At 39.6% G+C, this 24,935-nt stretch overlaps 1 protein-coding gene across 2 annotated transcripts in view; it reads left to right on the top strand.

The window, feature by feature from the left end:
• Nucleotides 1–24,935, top strand: part of SVEP1 (sushi, von Willebrand factor type A, EGF and pentraxin domain containing 1) — a 122,597-nt gene that overhangs the window by 63,469 nt on the left and 34,193 nt on the right. For both annotated transcript variants that reach the window (XM_027652578.1, XM_027652579.1), the window contains 19 exons: nt 1,054–1,242; nt 1,553–1,786; nt 2,289–2,450; nt 3,153–3,314; nt 4,149–4,310; nt 4,887–4,981; nt 6,119–6,215; nt 6,820–6,933; nt 7,787–7,900; nt 8,722–8,923; nt 9,721–9,878; nt 11,011–11,212; nt 11,884–12,059; nt 13,367–13,491; nt 17,824–17,947; nt 18,479–18,649; nt 20,718–20,891; nt 23,859–23,978; nt 24,413–24,589. In XM_027652578.1, coding sequence (XP_027508379.1) covers nt 1,054–1,242; nt 1,553–1,786; nt 2,289–2,450; nt 3,153–3,314; nt 4,149–4,310; nt 4,887–4,981; nt 6,119–6,215; nt 6,820–6,933; nt 7,787–7,900; nt 8,722–8,923; nt 9,721–9,878; nt 11,011–11,212; nt 11,884–12,059; nt 13,367–13,491; nt 17,824–17,947; nt 18,479–18,649; nt 20,718–20,891; nt 23,859–23,978; nt 24,413–24,589 — 2,958 coding nt within the window. The remainder of the gene's footprint in view (nt 1–1,053; nt 1,243–1,552; nt 1,787–2,288; nt 2,451–3,152; nt 3,315–4,148; nt 4,311–4,886; nt 4,982–6,118; nt 6,216–6,819; nt 6,934–7,786; nt 7,901–8,721; nt 8,924–9,720; nt 9,879–11,010; nt 11,213–11,883; nt 12,060–13,366; nt 13,492–17,823; nt 17,948–18,478; nt 18,650–20,717; nt 20,892–23,858; nt 23,979–24,412; nt 24,590–24,935) is intronic.

The raw sequence follows: 24,935 nt of genomic DNA, 5'->3' as shown, positions 1-24,935 counted from the left end.
ACGTGGGGCAGGGCTGGATGTTCAGTCTGCAGTTGTCATCAGGGAAAGGACGAGCGCTGATGACAGCTGGAACTAACCTGTAAGGGCATTTGGAAGAAACAGTGTTAAGGACATGGAATGTGGCGTCCTATTCTCTTCTGGTTCATTTCAACCTCTTACCAGAGTAACCTTGTTGCTGTTTTTCAGGAATTTCTCATGATTTACACTGGGGAGGCAGGACAGGAGAACTCTCCTCAGGTCATAAGAGACAGCAGTTTAGAAAATTAGTTGTGGAATGCTCATACAGTATTACCCTCAAAGTTGTGGGGTCAATTTGTCCTAGTTTCCACTGTAAATTAAGCCAAATTTAGTTCACTGCTAGGAGGTAATTGGCAGATTTTTTTTCCTATGTTTATGTTTTTTAAAAATAAGCTAAATCAATGAAATAGACCATGCCTTTACAATTAGTCAATATGAAGAAGTAGATTACACACAGAAACAATTGTTTGTTTCTGATTTAAAGCATGTTGCAGGTGAAGGATATTATACAGGGGCTGAATTTGGCTCTCTGCATAACAGAAAATACCTGTCTGGAGGTAATGAGCACATAATGTGATGCCTTTGTTGAGAGGCCAGACAATGTTACAACTGTTCAGGAGTTGTGAGAAGATGCAAAGGAGACATGACATAGGCTGTGCTGTCTGTAATTAAGCAGGAAGTGGAAGAAAGAGCAGTATGGAATTGTTTAAGATGTTGCTGGCAGGTGAGGGTGAATGCAAGACAGAGGAAGAGAGAATTGCAATATGTAACTTTTGTAACTATTTTTCTAAAGCTTTGGCTATCTGCACAAGACTGAAAATCTCTACCATATCTGTTAGGAATGAGATTGGTTTTTCCTTTTCATTAGTCAAAATGAGGGTACAATAGGCACTTGTGAGGAGACAAAGTCAACAATCATCATCTGACGTTTCAAACAGACCCCAGGCTCTTGGGGTTGTATTTTAGAAATCAGTAGAGGTATTTATTTTCCACATGATGTTGTTTCTCTTTTTGTTCTTTCTTAATGTCCCACAGGACCTGCTGGCTGGGGGACAGCAAACCACCTGGATTATTCGTATGGTGATTTTGTTGATGCAGCACAAGAAGAAGACTTATCCAAGCATCTCTCTGCCTCTGTAAAAGCAGCACCTGCTCGCATCAAAAGGCATAAGCTGAATGTTCCACTGACTGACCAAAAAATCAAGTTAATATTTAATATCACAGGTGAGAGAAGTGAAAATATTGTCCTCCACTTCCTTTTTGAAAATAGTGTTTCAATACATTCAGTAAAACTTCTTCAGTTCACAAAAGCCTGGTGAAGATGCAGATGACAGTTTTCTGGACACAGTCATAGGCCCATTTCATCACAGGCTTTCTGCTTGAAGGAAAGATCACAGCCTCATATTCACGGAGGGCTTTGTGCTTTCCACTTTCCACTGACAAGCTTGAGTGATGCCCTCAATATATTCCAGAGTACGGTGGGAGTGCTGACTGTAAAATCTGTGTGTTTTCGTGTTTGCTGTTTATATTCCAGCTAGCGTGCCACTGCCTGATGAAAGGAATGATACATTGGAACTGGAAAACCAGAGACGGCTCCTTAAAACTCTGGAAACAATCACGAACAGGCTGAATAGAACTCTCCATAAGGAACCTATGTATTCTTTTCAGTTTGCGTCTGAACTCATTGTAGCTGACACCAACTCACTGGAGACGGAGAAGGCCTTTCTTTTCTGCAGGCCAGGTTCTGTGCTGAGAGGGAGAATGTGTGGTAAGCCAGATGACTTGTTTCTTTACATGTGTTTGGAATCTTTTTGCAAAGCAAGGTTTTAGAGGATGTTTGCAGAGGGTTATGATTTGACACAGTCCAGAGATTGTGTCTCTCATAACAATAAACTGCAAAAATGCTTTGCACAGTTTGACTTCCAGAGAATGTTTATGTTCCTAACTAAGGCCTGTGGAAAAAAGGATGCTTTTGTACCCAGGATTCCACTCCCATGGGGAAATCAGGCATATCCATGCTTGGTCACACACAGAAAGCATTGCTTGGTATGCAGTCTTTCAACCCTGTTAGTCTTGTGAGTGATGCGTAGCTAAGATAGGGAATTGGATTCCATTTCCTGTGCATAGTTAAATTTTTGCAGTGTTCCAGAGAGATACTCCATCTGCTGAGGAACAGAGTCACATTTCATATAAACACAGTTTGATTAAATGGGAACTTCCAGGGGCAAGATTTTTCACTCTGAAGAGAACTTATGTTTCCAACATTACAGTCAACTGCCCTTTGGGTACCTATTACTCCCTGGAGCATCTTACCTGTGAAAGCTGCTGGACTGGATCCTACCAAGATGAGGAAGGGCAGCTGGAATGCAAAAGTTGTCCATCTGGTAGCTATACTGAGTATCTACACTCTAGGAGCATCTCTGAATGCAAAGGTGAGAACTTTTGTCTTATTCAGACAGCCACTTCTGAACACTTGGTGACATCCTTTTGTTCCCCATGGTGGAAGTACAGGGGTACTTCATATTGGTGTGAAATGAGGAGCATTCCTAATTGTACTTTGGTGCACATGTATAGAGAAAAATCCAAGTTTTCACCACTGCTGTAGCTTGTGGGATGCCTGGGTAGATGTTTTAAGAAGAGTTGGCCTTTGAAGATTTGCTTCATTTCTGTCTTTCATTTCTGAGAATGCAAGGCCATTTTTCAGGGACTAATAAACTTAAAATAATATCATTTTTGTCATTGCCAGCCCCACTCCACTACAGCGCTGAGGCATTGAACAGCTCAGAACCATTATCTCTTCATGACTTGTTCTGAAAAAGAAGTTGGTAGTTTTATTTCCTTTTTGTTGTCTTATCATTAATTTTTTTGATTGAAATGAGTTGCAGTAGATTATCTGTGAAGCTGATTGGAGGAGAATTCACTGGTTAATAATTCACAAATGCACTCTATCAGTAGCTTACCACAGTTGTCTTTTTTTTTGCTCTTTGTACCCATGAAGTCCTTCAGAGTAGAGTAAACTCCAGAAATAAAAGTCCTTGTGACATGTAGTGTGATTTCAGCATTATTTTCAGAGATCAGGAACCATGTTTTCTGTTGGAGATTGCTTAATATTTCCAAATTCTTCTGCCTTACAGCTCAATGCAAGCAGGGAACGTATTCATCTAATGGTCTTGAGACCTGTGAAACATGTCCACTTGGAACATATCAGCCGGCATTTGGATCCAGGAATTGTATCTCTTGCCCAGAAAATACATCAACAGTAAAAAGAGGCGCAGTAGATGTCTCAGCTTGTGGAGGTTTGTAACAAAAGGAGCAATGAGATTTTTTTTAAACTAAATACTAAAAATTTCCAAGTTGTTGTTTGAACATCAGCTAATGTAATTCAATACATCTGCCTGAGATTGAATTCCTCCTGTGGTTGAGTGTGGACCAAGCAACATTTCCCAGCAAAATGATAGGTCATTTCCTGATACCCTGATAATTTCAGTTGCCCTCCTCCTGATTTCCAAAGTGGGCTCTTATCTGAAGATAAATAAAATGAGATACATGATGGGTACCTAAATGAAAATAAAACCTTCTTCCTTACAGAAGAGAAAGGGAATGATAAGATATTTGTCACTGTTATCTTTGGAACAGCTTCCACATTTTCTGTAAAAAATACTGCATTTTAACAGAGTTTGTTCCATAATGCTTTCCAAGAAATTCTCCTCATCTGTCTTGGACAAGCTTCTCCAGAAGGATTCCCAGGGTAAATAATCTGCAGGGATTGATGGTACAAAAAAGCCTTTTCTTCATCATTACTCCTTCTCAAAGGAAAAAAATTAAAACAGGTGTGAGAGATAAAAGAGAAAGGAAGTTCCATTTGAAAGCTGCCCCCAGAGTAGCAAAAGTAGTAGAATTAAATACTTCCCTGATATTTCCATAGTCCTTTGCGAAAGACATGTCACCTCACAGAAGAATTTAAATAGGCATTTCCTAGAGTTGTGAATTCCTGGCAGGTTTCATCCTGTTCCTTTTAAGTTTAAGGAGGGACTATGAGGGGAGGTAAGTGATCAAAAAGAGGTGAGGAAAGGTAGGGTGGAGATGCAAGAGATCAGATCACTAAAAAAATTGGCCTTTTGTTCTTGCAGTACCGTGTCTTGCAGGCGAGTTCTCTCGTACAGGCTTGACACCTTGCTACCCTTGTCCCAGAGACTACTATCAACCAGACCCAGGAAAGTCCTACTGCTTGTCTTGCCCCTTTTATGGAACAACTACTGTCATTGGTGCCAGATCCATCACAGATTGTTCAAGTAAGCCAAATTATCTCTGCTGGATAACGTGAATAAAGGGATAATATAAGGAGAGCCATCAGTGGTCTTAACAGAAAGCATCCCACTTACTCTCTTCACAAATGTAGACCTTTGATTCCAACCAGTGAAGTTCACAGCTGGTTCTGCCTACTGATGTTGCCTTACAGTCACAGAAGTGACTGTGTGAATCATACCCGGGCTCAATAAACAGAGTATACATTTGCAGAAAGTGAGTGTATGTGTACACTGTGTATATATATATATGCTGTAGAGAGATATATGTAAATATACACTAATATCTGTATACATGCATGTATCTGTTTATAAAAACGTATAATTTTTTCATATGTGCACACATGTGTTTATATATAAACACATACATGTTTTAGAAACGTATGTCCTTACAAATACATATTTGTGTAACAGTACTGTAAAGTTTGCTTTTTATTCCCACAAATTCACTTTTTTGCAGCATATCTTTAGATGCATTTCTAACATGCAGTTATAATGCCCTCATGGAATAGGGACCTTACCATACAGTGTCATTAACAGTACTTTCATATCTTTCTTCTTTAGGTTTTGGCTCTACTTTTTCAGCAGCTGAGGAAAGTGTAATGATGGTACCAGCCTTTCCAGAAAATATCAGCAAACAGTACAAAGTCAGCAGTCAGGTAAGGACAAGTGTTATTTATCAGTGCTATCTTGAATGAAAGAAAAAGTGTTTTATGCAGCAGTGAATGACTAAGACCTTTTCTAATGTCATTGTTTTGCTGACAATATTTCCTGAAGAGATGGAAGCAATGGTTTAGGGGGGAACACTCAAACTCTCTTCATAATCATAGAAATACTTTCATTGAACAGGGGAGGTGGCATCAGCTGTTGACAATATTTAATTTTGGAATTAAAGCCTTTACCTGATGAATGAAATATTTATTACACTTGTAAACTACACAGAAGCGGTTCAGCCAATATATAAAAATTAGGTTGACTATACTCAGTCATCTGAGGTCTTCCATATGCTGAATTCCAGAAACTGCTACCAATCATCTAAATCTCAGTTGTAAAATCTTGAGTTTACATATACTAACATACACTTGAGAAAAGGCAAACAGAGCTCCCTTCTGCTATGAGTACCCCCTTTGAAACACAGGCAAATCCTTGTGTGAAACTACTCTAATGACAATGTTTGCCAGAGATGCCTCCCACCATCTCACCCCCAGTATGTAACCCTTGACAGTGCTGCTTTGATTGAGTCTAAAATTGGGATATTGTGTAAACAGGAGCAAAGTTGACTCATGATAAATTTGACCTGAACCATTATATAACATAGGGACAGATGACAAACTTATCTCCTGTTGTTTTAGTTGATCATTTACTCAAGGGCTTTGATGCATTCAGGTTTGCTACAATAGAAGAAATAATGCCACTCAGTGAAGTTCTGTGTCAGCTGACCTGATGGCCAGTAGCAGGAAGTGACTAGCTGATGTTAAAGGAGGCAAAGTGGAAAATTCACAAATAAAGGATATCTTAATATAAAATATTAAGGATCATAGCTAAGAAAGTTATGAGGGAATAACTGTGACAGTCACATTTTACTGGTTAAAAGGTAATTTTAAAAGAATATTTCAGATGTGTGGCATTTTCCTGTACGAATAAAAAAGAATATTTGGTGTGCTGCAGAGACAAAGAGGAAGAAGTAGAAGTTAATGCTGGTGACTTTTTTATCCCATCTTTCCAAAGTGACTATAGGTGTACAGTTTAATTTTGTGCCACCATTGCTGTAATTATATCATTCATGCCTCTGACAGGTCTTTCATGAATGTTTTCTGGAACCATGCCACAATAATGGGACATGCAAGCAATTGGGAAGTGGATATATCTGCATATGCCCACTTGGATATACAGGTAAAAAATTGAGAAGCAGGTGGAGTACCTAATCTGTCTCGATGCCTTTAACATGAGCAAGTGTAAAGGAGCAAAACATTTCAATATAGCCTAACTAAGTGGAATATCCATCATATATTTAGAATACGTATTAAGAAAGTAAATACTTCTTCATGTTCTTGCTGAATTATCTTATATTTAGCAGAAATGATTTTGAATGGGATTTCTTTTAATGGAGTTAGTGCATTTGAAAATCCTATCATTTGCCAATATTTGTGATTAACAAAAGCCGGAAATTTGCACTCTAGACGGAAAACTCCACTTGTACTTGTACTGTGCCTGTACTTCTTTTTGATGTTGGCTTCCCAGTTTCTTCAAAGCAAACAGATGTCTCATAATTCGGCTGTTATCAAGCCTACTTGTGATAGATATTAAGTGCCACTCTCTGGAACTGATCAATTTGTTGCCAAACATGCATCACACCTTTCTAATAACATTTTGCCTCAGGTCTGTTAAAACACAAACTAATAAGAAGATAATAAACATTGAGTAGTCATGATGTCTCTGTTTCTGAACAATTTCAAATTTTGCCTCCCTATTCTGAATCCTTTATTTTGTGTTCTAGGCTTGAAATGTGAAACACAAGTTGATGAGTGTAAATCATCTCCTTGCCGAAACAATGGAATGTGTAAAGATGGCATTGGGACCTTTGTTTGCCATTGTCAGCCAGGCTATTCAGGTAATTTCACTTCATAGCTTTTCTTCAAACAGGCATTGTTTCTGTGCCAAGTAGATAACACAAAACACAAGTTCTGTATAATTCCACACCCATGGTAAACAGTCTGATCTACAGGTTAGAGTAGGGTTCTACTGCATGTGAATAGATTTTGAAATAAAAGGATGAGCATTTGAGGCTGGGGGGGGGTGTATGTATGCATCTCTTTTGTGGCATTTTCGGTCTGAAAAAAGGAATAAAGTTTAGAGAAATAGTAAACACTCACAGGGAAAATGCTTGGGAGACTGAGTGTGGCCTGACTAGACAAAACATTTATGCAGTTGCTTTACTGGTTCCCTACGAATAAGTGAGGGGGCTTTTGCTTATATTTTTTCTCAGTGTTTTTAACTGTCAGCTGCATGTACATTGAAGGTATTGAAATCTATGGTGAAACTAATGCTTGAGTACTTTGCCAAAACAGCACCTAATTTTTTAAATCTTGAAATGATCTATCAAGGAGATAATTTTGTGTGATTAAAAAAAAAAAAGGCTTTCTGTTTTCCACCAGAAATAGTCTCCCTCATTGTCCACATTTATGGCTATATATTTATTGACAGCAGCACCAGCTGGATTGTTTTTTAAACTTTATAAAGACATACCATGGACTTTGCCTCTTTCGCATTCCAGCATCTAAATAACGCAGAGAATCTCTGTAGGTGTTTGCAGTAAAGCAGTCAATGATGGAATTTTTTCGTCTGCTCTCAGTGGCCTTTGTTATGCCAGCAGTATGGTGTTGTTCTGTTTTCCACATCCAGTCTCTCAGCATGCATACAGTGACTATGTCTTGATCATACCTTGTAATCCTTGCTGTTTGAAGGTCTCTTGTGTGAGGAAGACATAAATGAATGTAGCTCCAGTCCGTGTTTGAATGGAGCCCACTGTGTTGATGGCAAGAACGGTTACCACTGCACTTGTGCAAAAGGATTCACAGGTACACCTTGTTTTGTTTAAGTCAGCCTTTGCTCTTTCTGACAAAACAATGTCTTCCTACCCTGCCCAAACTATTTCCATCTCATTGCTATACAGCAATATATTTATTTTGTATATATATATATATATATATAAAATATGTTGATATGGATGTACTAGATTCCTTACGTCCATCTAATCTGTCAGAGTTTCTGTAGTGTAAAAGTGGCTTCAGAAGGATTTACTAAGTGCTAGTTCTTTTATTACTAATTTTGCCATGAACTTGATGTGAGATGTTGAAGAAAGAATAAGGACATTCACATGGGTTCTAATTGTTGGGTTTAATTTTATTTTAAAAGAAAAATAACAATAGACAAGATGGTCTATATTAAAACTACTCCCAATCCCCATACTTGGCTTCCTTCTGCTTTCATACATTCCTGTAACAAATACACGTATCTGTTATCATGTTGCCAAAGAGCTCAGTTTCTTCATTCTTTGGTGATTGTAACATAGAGCTTCTTTCACATCAGAAATTCCAGAATTCTGGCCTTCACATCTCTCCTTAGAGTTAACATTTCAGCCAAATATCTTCTGTAGCAGATTTAGTTGCTCCAAATAGTTCCTCAGGTGATTTTCTAATTCAGCCCAAATTACTCGCATAATGGTCAAGATACATTAAATTCCTCACAATTTGCTATGTGTTAATTTCTATAACTGCAAAGATGGTTCCAGAATTCTTCTATGTCCACTTAACAGTCCTTGAAAATGAGAGATGGGTTAGTAATTTTCTTTTTTAAATTGATCCAAACCAAAGCTATTACTTTATTCTTTTTTTCCCAGGTACTCACTGTGAAATGGAGGTCAATGAATGCCTTTCAAACCCATGTCTTAATAGGGCTATTTGTGAAGATCGAGTTGGCAGTTTCTCCTGCAAGTGCCTCCCAGGTTTTACTGGTGTCTTGTGTGAAAGAAACATTGATGAGTGTCTCAGCAGACCCTGTAGGAATGGAGCTACATGCAGAGATGGTATCAACAGCTTCAGGTGAAAAACAGATGATTATTGTAATACAATGTGGAAAGTCAGACAGATTGTGGTGTTTCAGACTTCTCAGATTTCAGCAAGCCTTTTGGTAGCCTGATCCGATATAAGTGGTCCCCTTATGAATATTAAAAGAGATTTTAAAAGACAAGAAAATATATCATAGTGTCTTCACTCTTCAAAAATTCCAAGGTAGACAACAAAGAAAATATACAGAGTTTGGAATGTAAGCATGATAGGACTGCATGGTTTTAATATTGATCTTCCAAAAGAATTCCACATTCCTAAACTTCAAGGGTTTATTTTGTTTTCCATGAGAATAATAGGTGATAACCAGATGACCAGTTGTGTATCTGGTAATACTACATTTCTATAGCTTGGGAAGACCTGTACATGTTGAGACTATACAGCTTAAAGTACAAACACCAATGGTAACTTCCAAATATTTATTTTTATGTTTTAGGGTACCTGAACTCAGATCAGAAGTGGCAAATACCAATAGCAGTGTCATATCCTAGATCACTGTGTAGATAGGTATTCCAGCTGTTAATGTCTGGGTTAAGTAACTCTTTCCCTCCCCATATCCCCAGAAGTTCTGGTGCTTTTTAAGCGCCTTGGCTTTCAAAGGAGCAGAGGTTTCGGTGCCTTTTTATACTACCTTGTGTATCTGCCTGAAAAGTCAAATACTGGTTGATTTTTTTTTCATTATATGCCACTCCCATTGGCAGATCTGGCCTCCTGGCCAGAATTCCTTATTATGATGGCTGCCACCTTTGAAGTGTGCTTCTCTTCCTCTGTAGGTGTCTGTGTGTGACAGGGTACACAGGACCGAACTGTGAAGTGAACATCAACGACTGTGACTCCAGTCCCTGCTTAAACCAAGCCACCTGCGTGGATGCCTTGAACTCGTACGTTTGTAAATGTCCCCCTGGCTTTACAGGCAACAGGTGTGAAACAGGTACAAAGGACTAAGTCTCAGACAAAGGTGGCTTGACTAAGTCTCTGCACAAGACTTGCACTGGCTGGGCTGATTTCATACGGCTTCCCCCGAAAAGCAGCTAGGAGGGTGGGACTGAGGGGCTGAGTGAAGCCTGTGTGACTGCAGTGTTAAGTGTAATTGTAGACAAGTAACAGCATGTGTGCAGTGTCATTTCTCTTTTCTAAGGCTTGGCTTTATCATTTTAATACCCAGTAGGTCTATAAAATTGAATTTGTATTTGCTGTGTATATTTGAGTTAATTATCTCTTTCTGTTTCTTGTATTTTGCGTAGGGCTTTGCATCACAGGGTTAGTGTGTGGTAGTTTTAGCTTTAGAAGTCCTAAAGGCATCAAGTTCCCTACAGGCAAAAAATTCCCTGTGGTTAGGCAAAATGGGTCACACCTAGTGCAACTTCCTGGGGGATGCTGGAGGCATTTGAACTACAAAGCTCAAATCCATTTATCTTCTAGCCACTCCATGAAAATTATAAATTTTAGTTGCTGGTGAGTCTTTAAACAGAAGTGGAAGAGGGCATCTTGATTTTACGGAGACAGTAGAGGACACTCAGGTCATTTACATCTGCCATCCTATATCAGAGTTTAACACTCAACTTTCAGTAGAGCTCCACTTGACAACATTTACATGTAGCATCCTTGTAAAGGGTGTCACTCTGCACTGAACAGCAGCACAAAGTGCTGTTCCAGTAAGTTCAGAACAGGAAAAATCTTGGGTTGTTTTGTTGGATTTTTTTTTTTTGAATGTTGACTCTCATGAATTAAATGGAACCAGCTGATCACACCTCTTTAGGTTATTGGATGGTAGTGGGATGTGTCATTTCTTTGATAGAGGAAAGCAAGTTTAATGTTCATTGTTAGATAGTCAGCTTCTTTTCCAGTTGTTTATCTTCAAACACTGTATTTTCTAGCCTTGGAAAGCTCTGTATGCTGGCTGATGTTAGACTGCCAAACATTCTTTCTAGCTCTGATCAATTTAAAGTGAATAGTTTTTGTAGATGGACTGTGTTCCATTTTATTGCATTTTCTTAGACTCCATTTGATTATCTTTCCAGATTTGCAGGAATGTTGCTCTGAAAACTCTTTGTCTGTTGCAGAACAGTCCTCTGGTTTCAATCTTGATTTTGAAGTCTCTGGTATCTATGGATACGTCATGCTTGATGGTGTTTTACCATCTCTTGGTGACATCACCTGTACATTCTGGATGAAATCCACTGACACCACAAACTATGGGACTCCCATTTCTTATGCAGTGGAGAATGGAAGTGATAATGCGTTTCTTCTGACTGATTACAATGGGTAAATCACATTTCTGCTTTTCTGTAGCTTACAGATGCCTTGAATTGATAAAGAAAATACAGAACAGAAGTCTGACTATCATCTTTGCCTACTTTGGCGTAGAAAAATCTGCATCCAAACTCCATAGTTGTCTCTTTGTTTTGTTTTTCTCCTCACTTTATTTCCTTTACTTTTTGCCCTATAGAAGACTAATGGTGACAAAGCAGTGAATTTAGAAAACATGATATTCTTTTGTCTGAACTGCATTCACTTCATATTTAAATGACTCATTGAGACAATTAATGGATTGAATTGGAGCTCAACACTCAGAGTACTTGTAGCATGACTCTGACCATGACTTGTATTTGTACAAAAGCAGAGTATGACTTGTAGCATGACTCCAAACTCAACCAGCTGGTTCAAGAATCCACTGTGCAGCCATGACTTGAGTCTTAATATTTTGGTACAAAAGCATTACTTATATCATCATGCTTTACGTGTGGTAACCATACCTTCCAAGTCCTCTGAAACAGAGATATCTTGTATGATGATCTTTCAAGAGAGATTTCTTATATGGTATAGACTCAGTTACCTTGTTAGGCAACTAACATTTCTTTGAGTCACATGAGACAGACCATGCTTTTAAAGTTGCTGCATGCAGCTGAGTGTGCCTTCATCTGCCTTCCATGCAGCTGGGTTCTTTATGTGAATGGGAAAGAGAAGATAACAGACTGTCCTTCAGTGAATGATGGTAACTGGCATCACATTGCAGTCACATGGACATGCAGGGACGGGGCATGGAAGGTGTACATCGATGGAAAACTGTCCGATGGAGGCAGTGGACTCTCTGTTGGATCAAAAATCCCTGGTATGCTTTATTTATATTATAGCAGATCTGTAGCCTTCATTCTTTTTTTGTTGCAGAATTTGCCATGCTTGCAAGAAAATGTTTATTTTGGTGGTTTTTTTATATCTTCACATTTTCAGCATTTATGCAGGGCTCATGTTTGCTGTTCTTGGTTGTGAGGACAGTTCCTCTCACTCAACATCACTGAAGACAAAGTGCACATTTCTAGGGTAAACTAGTAGGTTACTTGTTTTATGGATGACAGAGTTTAGTCCACAAAGGAACCTGTGCTGAGTTGGTTCTGGAGCGGCTTTGTGAGAAAAAGTTTCTCACACAGCAAAATTAAATTTAACTAGAATCTCCCTTACAAATGTGTGTGCAGAGTTATTTGATTTTGCCTTCTCCTGTTCCTTTCAGACATCTTTTTAAAGTTATGTTTGCATTTTTTCCTATCATTTTTTTCCTAGGCAGTTTTGCTATATTATTGTTTCTTATGGTCAGTGGTCTTTACGGTAATATCTGAAAGGAGTGCCTTCAGCACTGAAGAGCTGTAAAAGGCCTGGTGTCCTATGGCTGCAGAGATTTTTTCATAGTGTTTGCATGCTGCCACCACCCAAATTTACATATAGTTTCAAAAAACTATCCATATTCAAATAAAAAATAAAATATTGAAGCATTTTAGTCCATGTACCTTAAACTTGCTCTTGTCCTTCACAATTATATTGGCATTATCTCCAGAGACAATACCTGAGGAAGTGTGCTGTCTCTGTTACTTTTTGACCATGTCCAGATTCCCTACAATATACAAAAAGCATGTCCACATGCTACTGGTCGATGAGAGGAAATTTAACTTGTATGTCATGTCAGAGCACTGACTGTCTAATCACTAGTGTGCTTCTGAGGGTATGTAATCGCATTTGATCTGTATGGTTTGTAAGTTTTTGTTCAAAGCGGGAAGTGCAAGGTAGCACTGTAAAGTATGCCCCCACCTGCTCCAAACTGCGTTTTGCATTACTGTGTAGTATGTTTCAAATGCTGAGCTAGAAATGCTGTCTTAGAGCCAATATCTTTCCCAAAGCAGCCACGGGAAGTTTCTGCTCTCACATGTATTTCAGAGTCACTTCCAAATTATATTCACTTTCCTCAGTCTAGTATAAGGCTTCCCAGAGGTTTGCTGAGAGAGTTTGTTGAAGGTGGCTGGTCTTCTTCACTGCAAAATCCTAGTAATACAGAGTAGCAAAAGTTTTGTTTTGCTTAGTTTTTAATCTTCCTGTGAGATCTGTGCTATAAGTCTTCATTTCCTATTCCTGTTTAAATTCTGAATTTAGGTGGTGGTGCACTTGTACTGGGTCAAGAGCAAGATCAGAAAGGAGAAGGATTCAACCCAGCCGAATCTTTTGTGGGCTCTATCAGCCAGCTCAACATTTGGGACCATGTACTTTCTCCACAGCAGGTAAATCCTTAACTGCAGTTTTCGGGTTCAGGGCCCTGAGTGTGGGTGAATATTTGAAAAAGCATCGCAAGTTAGCATATTGGATAGACGCCTGCACCCACAGAAGTCAGTGGGGACCAGATGGAACTCTGGCTTAGGGTAGTAAGATTAGTGTAGTAAGTAGAGTAGCTTTGAGCAAAACTAGGTCTGAGTTGCCTTCTATTTTGACCGAGCCTTTCTGTAGTATGTGGCTTTGAAACAGAAAGCAAGACATGCAAAAAATCCAACAGTCCTGCTAGAAGAGAGAGAAAAACTTAACGAAACAAGCTAAATGCTTGTTTTACAGATTACAGTTCCCTAATCCTGCTTTGTGAAGGCAGTGTTAAAACTTCGGAGGGGAGACATCAGAATTTCTGTCAGTGCATTAGACACTATTAAAAATCTGAGCTATTTAGTACCAGGAAAGTCTGAATGGGCAGGATAACTGAATATTGGGCTACATTTATTCAGGTACCAAAAATAAAGGCATGGCAGCACTAAACTTCCACTGAGTTAAGAAATTAGTATAGATCAAAAGATGTCTGCAAGGACAGTGATCCCTCAACTTTTCTGGGAGATAAGCTTCAGTGTTCAGTTATCCCCATAGTGGGATTTGTTTCTTTATATCTAGTTGGCACCTCCCACTTGCATTTATGAGTGCTTGTTGTTTCCCACACTGCACTGCTGTGAAGAACCTGACTCTAATCTATCTGACCTGTTACCTTCCTCTGTGTACGGGGAGGGGTTGCTGTGAGGTGTCTCCACAGCAGTTTCTGCTCTAGGCTGAACCAGCAAATGTTCCATCCCATCCATGGCTTTCTTGCAGTGCAGAGCCCAGAATTTAATGTGGTACTCCAAATGTGATCTAATAAGCACTGAGAAGGAATAATCACTTTCTTGGTTTTCTGATTGTAACCACGTTCACACAGCCAAGCATTCTATTGGTCCACAGCTGGCCAGTTCTCAGCTCACTGTCTGCTGGAGGCCCTAAGTCCTTTTCCACAGAGCTGCTCCTGCTCTTGTCTTTCCCCAGCCTATATTGTTCAGAGGTTTTTCCTTCCCATTTTTTGTTGTTGAATTTCCTAAAGCCTGGATTGGCCCTTTACTCCAACCTGTCAAAGTCCCTACAGATGCAAGTCTGACCTTGAGCTGACTGGGCCTCTCAGTTTGATATTACGTGCAAACCTGATGGCAGTGTGCTCCATCACCACTTCCTGGTCATTAGTATTTCAGTCCTGAAGGTCAGGGGTGTTAAACTGTTGGTAACACTTGAACAGCAAGGACTAGCGTTCAAAGTTGGAGGCATTTCTTGGGAGAAGGATCTTTGGTTTAAAAGGTTTTACTCTTCTTCTGGTGTTTTTTAAAGGTTTTACCACTATTTGGTGGTTTATAGCTCTTTGTTATCCATGCTCCAAACAAGAAATAATAACGTGAACAGAAAACAGAAGTAAAGCAGAATCTCGACTTCCAGCATCCAGTTGTCTCCTCTCTTTCTCTCTCTTTTTCTTTGCTACTTTGACTCTCTGCTAAGTTCAGAACTACCCTACCATCTTCTACGTGCTTTGCTTTTGGGGTCACCAACTGTTACATTGCCAAGTCGGATCTTCAAGTTTTTGTTCACCAGCAATTTTGAAGCTGATAAGCATACATGTGATTTTACAGGACACACTGGTGAAGAGTTTTAAGTATGATTTTCTGAGACTTTCTCAGTAGTCACCTGTCTTTAATGACAGACTTGATTAAATTCCCATTTGCTTCAGATGCAATACAGTTAGGATGAGAAAGAAAATCCTGCCCTTCATTTATGTTATCCATATTACTCATCTAAAAAGACAGATGTGACGCCAAACAGGAAGCCAAGCCAAATAAACTTCCTATAAAATTTTTACCTCATTCATTTCAGAGATTGGGATAGTAAATCACTATAATTATCTGTTATCATCAGTTTTATTCTGGCCAGCTGGAACTGTTCACTAAGTCTTACCTTCCTATTTTCAGTCATAAGGGAAAGCAGGGTGACAGAGTATGTTGCCTAATGAATGAAGTGGAGGCGGAATCCAGTCTTTAAGATTTTTCATTGTGTAATTTTGTTGCTCATCCAGTAGCACCACCATTGTGTCATGAGTTGCTCATCCACTAGCACATTAGTTCTCTATGGGTAAACCAGCAGTCTGGTTGTTTTGTTGTTGAATAGACAGAAATAGGAACATGGTTTGTCTATAGGGGACTGTAAGGTCCTTTCTGGCCCTCCATCATATGCTTTGGAAGGGCTGATTCCCAAACTTGCTTTTCCCATGCTGTAAATTTTTCCATGTGGATTCCCTGCAGTTTGTTTGCAGCCCTTGGCTTAAGTGGTTTCCATCAGCACATATGGCTGTAGTGAGATCTTTGAAATGGCCTCAGAATAAACAGAGCACATTGGTTTCTTCTCCAGCTATGCTGACTCTCGAAGAGTCTGATCTGCCTCACTGAGTTCAGAGTAGGGGCAACACGAGAACAAATCACTCTGAAGTTCATGATTTACCATCCTTTTTCAGGATAGACAGTATAGCACATTATTCTTGGTAGCTGATTTCATCCACTGGAAACTTGACGGAAGCCAGTCACCCATCTAAGAAAGGCAGTTTCCCAACTGAACTGGGCACACCTGTGCTTTCTAACCAGCTGGCTATGCCCTGAAGCCATGCTGCATGTATTGTCTGAGTAGCCTGGCTGTGCTGAGATATACAGAGTCCACTGGACTGCTCATCTTTGCTCTTCTTAATTCATTTTTTCACACTACTAAAGGAAACATTCCTTTCTCCCTGCCACAAAGTTACTGGAATGACCTTCCAGGGGAAAAGAGCCAAAGAGTAGGAAGTATTCTCAGTAGCCTAATTAGTAATGTGTTCTCTTAACTGAATAACCATCTCTTCTCCATAGACCACTTCTCTCTTTGATATTTTAAAAGAAGAGGAAATTCTTAATTATCCCTCCAGTGCACATTTTTCTTCCTCGGGGCATGTATGGGTTTTTTTCAGCAGTTCCTTAGCTGAGATATGACTGTGTCTGTCCTGTTAGGAAGAAACATAATGGGAAGCACTGTGCCAATAATACATACACCTTAGTCCCAGTAACCTTATGGGGCTATTTTTCCTTTCTGTTCCTGAAGTTACACTGAACAAAGGCAATGCAGAGTGAATTCCAAGCCCTGGTCTTTCATATGCGGTTTTAAAATACTTCCATGTAGCAAAAATCTCCCTGAGCATACAATGGAACCAAACAACCTTCTATTTTATAAATGTTGGATTTTGGACACCTGAGTTCTTTTTGAGGGAGTGCTATGGAATATTTTTATGACATCCCAACATTAGGAGTCTCTCTGCATGTTTTTACGATTGCACATAGCTTAAACTAGTGTCTAAATAATTTAAAAGTGCTGTGCCACCTGAGATTGTAGTCAGAGTCACTGTGAAGTAGAAATATTTTTACCTTACTGATTTTTTTTGTTTTCATCAAAATACAGTAATGAAACAGCTGAAGAATTCCCATTGACATTTCAGTTTCTTGTAATAAGAATGCAAAAGAAACCCCTTGTGGTGCCATTGAAGGAGTTCTGTTTTAAATGGAAAACTTTTCCATCAAAGGCATATGACCACATCTCTCAAGATACTAATCTGCTGCTGACTTCATAGGATGTTCTTTTCCTTCTCCTAGCCTTAGTTTGCCTATATAGTTCCTGTTTAGTACACGGTTAGTTATGACCCTGTCAGGCTTTGGTTGAAGTCAGTGCCAGTGCTGCTGTGTTAGGTGTGAGCAGGCCTTGCCTGCGGTATTTTAGAGAGCCTAATGCATTCAATTCACAAAATTTGGAAACAACAAATTACTTTATCAAGCTGTTCCTTTTGTGGTGCAGTGCTAGCAGAGTCTTCAGAATGCGTATCTTCCCATTAAGTTCCTTTTGGCTCCTATTTGACATTTTCCTTCAAATAGATAAGTGTTCTCTTCAGGTTACATTCTCATATCTGTCTGTTTCTGTGACGTAGATGTGTTTTTCTTTTACGCTAACAGATGCAATTGTGTCTCAAGAACTCAGTTGCATTCCTTGCTCGTATGTCAAGTAGTGCTTAAGGTAGTGACTCAGTATGGCCACAGCTGGATGGCTTATAAGTACGAATAATAAGTACTTCAGCCAGGAACCTCTTGTGCTAGAAAGGATGAACATTACTCATGATTTGTTCTAGTGTTTCATGCACACATGAAAGGAATATTTTTTTACTTTTCTTTGCTATGCTGTCCTTAAACATCACCTAATCAACTGTTTTAAATCCATAGGTAAAATCTCTGGCTACATCCTGTCCAGAAGAACTGCAAAAAGGAAATGTACTAGCCTGGCCAGATTTCCTGCCAGGAGTTGTTGGAAGAGTGAAGATAGATTACAAGAGTATATTTTGTGCTGGTTAGAACTTTACTTCCTAGAACCCTTTCTTTTTCTGAACAATATTATAAGACTCTTCTATAAAAGAAGTCCGCTAGGCTAGCTTGAAGCCTTTGCCCTAGCCTTCAATAAATTACTTTGATAATTTGACAGTTAGAACGTGCAGTTGTTCGTTCCTCACATTCCAGGGTTTTGTAACAAAAGTTCATTGAAATCTCTGATGGAGATTTATTGCTTCCTGAATTGAGATGAGGAAAGAGTGAAGACGGTGTTGGGTCAGAAAAAAAGTTTTTCATGCCTTTTATTCTAAAAATAATTGGATTGTATTAAAATACCTACTGCCACCTCCCTTCTTTTCCTGCAGATTCCTTTTCTCATGTTGTATGTTGATGATACTCAAAACCATTTGGACCCAAGCGGAATGTAGCATGCCTAATACTTCCCAGAGCTCTTTCCTTGATAAACTTATACAGGATCAAACAATCAGATAACAAATTTATTCATTCAGCACATATCTGCATCTCTCACTGTATGCATATATTTTGTCCACAGACTGTCCATCTTTGCAAGGATCCATACCACATCTGCGGGCCTCTTCTGCTGATTTAAAGCCAGGGTCAAAAGTGAGCCTTTCCTGTGATCCAGGCTTCCAAATAGTGGGAAACTCTGTTCAATACTGCCTTAACCTGGGACAGTGGACACGGCCTTTTCCCCGCTGTGAAAGTGAGTTGTCTCAGTGGGTTGACACGATTAGGTAACCCTAACTTTTATTTGGACCCTGTTATTATTCATGGCCCGTTTATTTCTGCAGCTATCATGCACTTGAATCATCCATGTTACATCAAATACATATATACTTAAAACTAAACTCATGTTTTACTGAGCAGAAACTATATCACAATCAGATTCATACATGTTTTTCAGTCAATTTCTAATGCTCAGGACAGAAATGAGTGCATTTGCATCAGCAATGTGGTACTCACAGCTTTCCTCCCCAGCACCATCAGGATGTGGAAGATGCACAGGAAGTGCTAGAATTTCTATGGGATTTTTAAATCTCACTGAGAACATCTGATTTGAAGTAGAAGCCTTGACTTTAGTATGTTATGAACTAATTTCTTTAAAGGCAGCAGACTTAGAAGTACTCCAAGACTTACAGTATTTCTTCTAAGGAACTGGGCTGTGTGCGTTCAGTTTGCCAAGTTTCTTTTGATTCTATGGTTCCTGCTCTTGTCTTATCCTTTCCCTTGGTTTTCCTCTGCTGTTACTGCACTTGTGACTGCAGTTGCATGTGTTGGACCTGATTACATTTTTCATTTCAGAATAATAAATTAGCTCTAGAAGTAGGTATTGCATGATCCCAGAATTTATACACGGTTTGGAGAAAATCGTCGAATCTGTTAAAAATGCCTTTAAATTAGTTTGATCAAAATTTGATGTGATTTTAATGTCTTCTTCTTTATTCAGTTCTTTATAGCACAAGTCCATGTTCTTTCTCATGTTCTGCATAAAGAATAGTGTGCCTGTGAGGATTTACCCAAAAACAAGTCCTGCTGGGCATAAGGAAAGTTCACTGGCAGAGACAGCTTTGCACTTTCTTGGGGTGTGATCAAGGACAAGCCACCAGAATCCTGCTAGTGTTTCTGTTTTCTCTGTATTGGGGCAGACAGTTGAGCTCAGGGGGTTGACATGCCACAAACATGCTGAGTGAATGAAGGCCAGACTCACCCACCGGCCTTTCCTTTCAGCCTGTTCTATAAGTACCTGATGAATTAAAGTTGGTTGAAGATACCTATTTCCTTCACAAGCAACTACAGGCTTTATAGTGGACTGTGTGGTACTGAAAAAGTACTGACTAAATCAGGCTCAGTGTAATCACTGTCTTCACCCACCAGGATCCTTTTCCTCTTCCTGCTACCAAAGGCTCCCAAAACCACAGATTCCTGACAGCCCGTCTTCATTATAGGCTTTTCAGCTCTATTCCTCTGCAGCAAGCACTTGGCTTCCATTACCATGGGCTTTAAATTATTCACAGTGTCTTTGCACACAGCTAGGGAACAACGAGTTACTATAATCCATTTAGTTACAAAGATGAGTAGTGTAGCTGTTGGAATAAATTCATATCATCTCAATTGGGATGCACAGCAGCAGCTCTGCTAGAACAAGTAGCAGCCTCTGGCAGGCAGGTACAGGAGTGTGTTCTGCTGGCACAACTGAGATCAGAAGGGCTTATTTACTTTATCAATCAAAGTGATGCCGAGGGTTGTATGTGAGGTCAGTTCCAGTCTCTCCATCGTTCATGCATTACCTGGTCTCAGGCCAGTACTATAACCTCTTACCTACTGTTAGCTACATTTGCAACTTTCAAACACAGTAACACTAAGCTTGCTTTTCAATGAAGGGAAATAACAGCAGTGTCCATGAAGGCTAACTTACTTTTCATTTTCCCTTAAAACTCAGCAACCATCACTGACTATTAGAACTGTCCTATATCTGAATGGCATCTGCTCAGACCTCAGTCACAAATGTCTCCTCCAGAGCTATCAAAACTCTCTTAGCAGGAGCTAAAGAGTCCTGCTAAGTCTCTTATTGACAAGTGCCCACGAAACAAGACCCTCCACCAGACTTGGAACCAATTAGCTACCTCAGGAAAGGACTGGGGCCTCTTGCCAATGGGATTCCATAGCTGCAGAGAAAAAATATCTGGCAGTGGCTCTCATGTGGAATTATTCTGAAGTTGATCTGTGTTTAGTTTGCTAATATCTGTGCTCTTTTTTCACTCATGTTGCAGGAATCAGTTGTGGAGTGCCTCCAACTTTAGAAAACGGATTTTATTCAGCTGAGGACTTTTTTGCTGGCAGTACTGTTACCTATCACTGCAACAGTGGCTACTATTTGTTGGGTGACTCCAGGATGTTGTGCCTGGATAATGGAAGCTGGAACAGCATTTCACCATCTTGCCTTGGTGAGATGTGCCATACATTTGGCTGCATGCAGTGATGATCTTACACTTCTCCTGTGCCGTTAGGTTTGAGTGGGAATTCATTTTGAAATTGTGAAGACTTACCAGAGTCACAGAATCATACTCCAAAATACTAACTTTTCTGAAATGCCATACTCAGCATTATGTGAAACCAAAACTGCATTCTGACACCTTTGTCCATCCTCTTGTATGCCACATACCCTACATTTATGAAATATATACTTAGTAAGCCAGCATTGCACTCCCAACCTCTCTGCTTCCAGATCTTGTAGTCCTTGCATTCTGTGCTTATGACCTGTGCATTTCACCATGCTTCAGCGTGTTGTCAGTGTCTTGTGCTCTTTGAACAGGTTCTTTTAGATGTTTCACATATGGAAGTTGTAGTATTTAGTATCAAATTTACTCACTTGAAGATAGTTGATACTAGGATAGTTGATTACAGGATTTGTGATTAAAGAGAGTGATACTAAATGTACTGTATAACATAATGGAAATAAATGCAAGTTACGCTTGACATAATACAGTAATGGCAATACACAGTTCACTCACAATTCCAATGTGTTTCCCACTATCAAACTCTGTAATATGTTCACTGTCATGACATTGCACATCACCAGTAGCTCGGAATGAATGTGTGGGTTAAAGTCAACTCAAGCTCATTGCTAGTTGTCTGGCATTTACATTTCGTGTTGACCTGAGCCACATATTCAGTTGCCCCCACAATGCATATCTGGCTAACTCAGGAAGACAGTCACACTCTTTTGATGAGCTCAAGGAGAAGCACTTACAACACCAGTTGATGGACTCAACTGATGATAGCTCTTTACCTAAAAGAAAGGCCACCTTCCTGTCCCCTTAGTCTCTGAGCTTCATGGGCAGATCACCTTTGCTGAAGTCCTCTGAGCCTTCTTTCCACTGTGGGGGTTTATCAGTCAGTCACACACTCCTGTCAGGAAGCAGCTACAGCATTGAGAGGGGCTGGGAGTGCCCTCATGGACACAGGTCACATAGTTGCCACGCTGTAACTTACCTGCTGGTGAGCCGGGTCTGACATACCAGGTGCAGTGGCACAAGCTGAAAGGTGAGACAGACTGGCATGATACTGTGTACAGGGGATTAGGTGTCACTGGTCTTGCAGGGCCATGTCTCCAGCAGATCCTTGCTGGAATCCACTAGCTAGTTGTGCGTGAATTGCTGCTGTCTTAGTCATGCTTGAAATGGGAGTTGCGCAGTAAAAGCCTGGCAAGATGGATGTTTGATTTGACTTAATTCTGTGTAGGTATAGCACCTAATTTTTTCAGTCTAGGTCTAAGAGAAAGAAAAATGTCAACAGGGTTTTTTCTGTCAAAATTCACTTTGGAGTAGGTTCCATTTATTTTTATAGCATCCTGTCCACTGGCACTCCTTCAGAACCTGCAAACAGATCATCCAGACTGTTGTTACTCTCTGCTTTTCTCCTTTGCATTTTATCCCAGGGCCTAAAGAAGAGCAAGTTCAGATCAGGTGCCACAGGGCTGTCAGAATAGTTCAACCTCTATGCAGTAGGAGGCACCATGTTCAGAAGGAAAAGGCCTGTGCCCCACCTTCCAGCTTGCCTTGTCTCTCATAAAGCATAATGGGAAAATGAAAACAAGAGTGGCTTTGGCACCCTGATCCACTCTTTTACCTTTCTGATTCACACTTCAGGCAGGTGCTGACGAAGCCTAGTACACCTATGCCCTGGAGCATTCCTTTTGCTCTGTTATGGGTCTGATTCACAGTGTACTTCTACTTCATTGCCTTAGAAGACATTACAGAAGAAGCAGTCATTCCAGTTCTGCTGTGGTAGCACTTTGCATTCTCCTGGTACCTGTGTAATTGGCAATTGATATTAATGTGCAGTTGTCATCCTGCATGTCAGAAAGAAACTCCTTTTCTTTTCAGAACATTGTTGTGTTCTTTTCATGCTGGTCAGACTCATTCAGCAGTAAAGAATACACACACCAATTCAGCAATTGTGCCGCTTTTTTAACCAAATTGCCTGGTTTTGCTGCAAATTGGCAAAGAACCCAGGCTGTATGTCTGCATGGTATGCTTATATCAACAGGTGTCCTCTAGCAGGTCACATAGATGAAGAATTGTTCTAACAGTCTCGTATATATAAAGAGTAATCCCTGTTGCCAGCACTTTTCAGTTAGATACTTTGAAACTGACTCTTTGCAATGTTGACCCAGTGTTTACATAGTTTACATACTAAGGACGTTTCTTTACAGTTAAGATCAAAAGCTGATATGAGGTGTTCTGGAGAGAGGTTTTTTTTGATTGTTGGTTTTGTTTTGATTTGGGGATTTTTTTCTGTGCCATATCAAACCACATGGATCATTAATCATCAATTGTCATTTTTAGGCACTACTATCATGTAAATAGTTATTTATAATAACTAATATATTTTGAACTCATTTTAACTTTTCTGGCAACTGCAGGCACTTCTTATGCCTAGTCTAATGCAATGCTCTTCAGCAAAGATGGGGCTCTAATATTTTTTGTTCAGAATGTTGATATATTCAGGATTTCCCAAGCAAGTGTTTAATGCAGAAATCCTCCCTCATAGTGTCTGTCCAGACTACTAGTAACAATAGTTATAGCATCTGTTCTTTTGCAGTTTGGAAACTAGATACTTTTTGTGGAAGTGCTTACTGAAAGTTAATAAGTTTTATCTTTGATTTTCTCATGTTTGATGATACTGTATAGTAAGTTATAATTAAAGTTATAATGTAACTATAGTAAGTTATAAATATTTATTTAAATATTAAATCTTTTTACCAATGGATAAAAAATGTGATTGCACTATGAATGATTTTTAATTATACTAAAGTAATTCCTTTTGATAGTGAGACAAATTTAAAGCAAATATTTATTACAAATAACACACGTCTTTTTTGTTGTGGGTTTGTTTTTGGGCTTTTTTAGATGTTGATGAATGCGCTGTTGGATCAGACTGCGACGAGCATGCATCTTGTCTCAACACAAATGGATCCTATATTTGCACTTGCATCCCTCCTTACACAGGAGATGGTAAAAAGTGTGCAGGTATGGGAAAGAAAAACGTCAGGCTAACCTTTCCAAGGTTCTGTATAGGCCAGTATCCTGCCTCCCGCTATGGAAGACAGTTGCCAGTAATTGATGTCTAGGACATGCTGTCATGTCCAGGTCACTTTGGACTGGAGGGAAAAATTTCCCTCGCAGAGGGAAAAATTGCTGTGAGATGTGTTTGCTTCTAACAGTGAATGCAAACTGAGTTACAGAGGGCTCTTCCATGTCAAGATCAGCTTACTTGCATGAGTCTTCAGTGTTTGTCACTTACATATAGAACAGAGAAAAGCTGGTAAGGCTGTAAACTAATTATGAGTGTTTTCCATGTGCTTTGCCTTCCTACTTTCAGAAAATTCCCAAGGATATCTCCTGCAATTTGTTTATAAAACCTGACACTTAGTTATATTAATCATAGTTTCTCTCTTCCTCAGAACCAATAAAGTGCCATAATCCAGGAAATCCAGAGCATGGCCATTTATATGGGGACACTCACAGTGTTGGCAGTGAAGTAACGTTTTCCTGCAAAGAAGGATTTCAGCTGACAGGGGTGACAAAACTTACATGCCTGGAGTCCGGAGAGTGGAGCCACCCAATACCATATTGTGAAGGTGTAGTTCCTGGGGAGAATGCATATTGTAATGTGACTCTTTAGAAAGATGGAAGAGGGAAAATAGTTGTGTAGAGCCTTTAGAGACCATGGCAGCTTATGAGAAACCCTGTCTTAGTGGATCGGGGTCTCAGTGTTGAAGTCTCTGTTGTCTTAAGAGGTGTAAGCACAGTTGTCATATTTGTAGTGGTACTCTCTTATGCAGATTCACCATTGTGACAAAGTTATAGACTCATTTTAATGCAAGCGTTAAAAGTATATTTCTTTTCCACCCAGCCTCTCATTTTCAAGGAACTTGTGGGAACTTAATGACTTAAAGATCATTGCCTGTTTTTCAGTGCATAAAA

This window comes from Corapipo altera, unplaced genomic scaffold (assembly GCF_003945725.1).
Source record: "Corapipo altera isolate COAL_440 unplaced genomic scaffold, ASM394572v1 61286, whole genome shotgun sequence".
Taxonomy (NCBI): domain Eukaryota; kingdom Metazoa; phylum Chordata; class Aves; order Passeriformes; family Pipridae; genus Corapipo; species Corapipo altera.
This window is presented reverse-complemented; position numbering and strand designations above follow the sequence as displayed.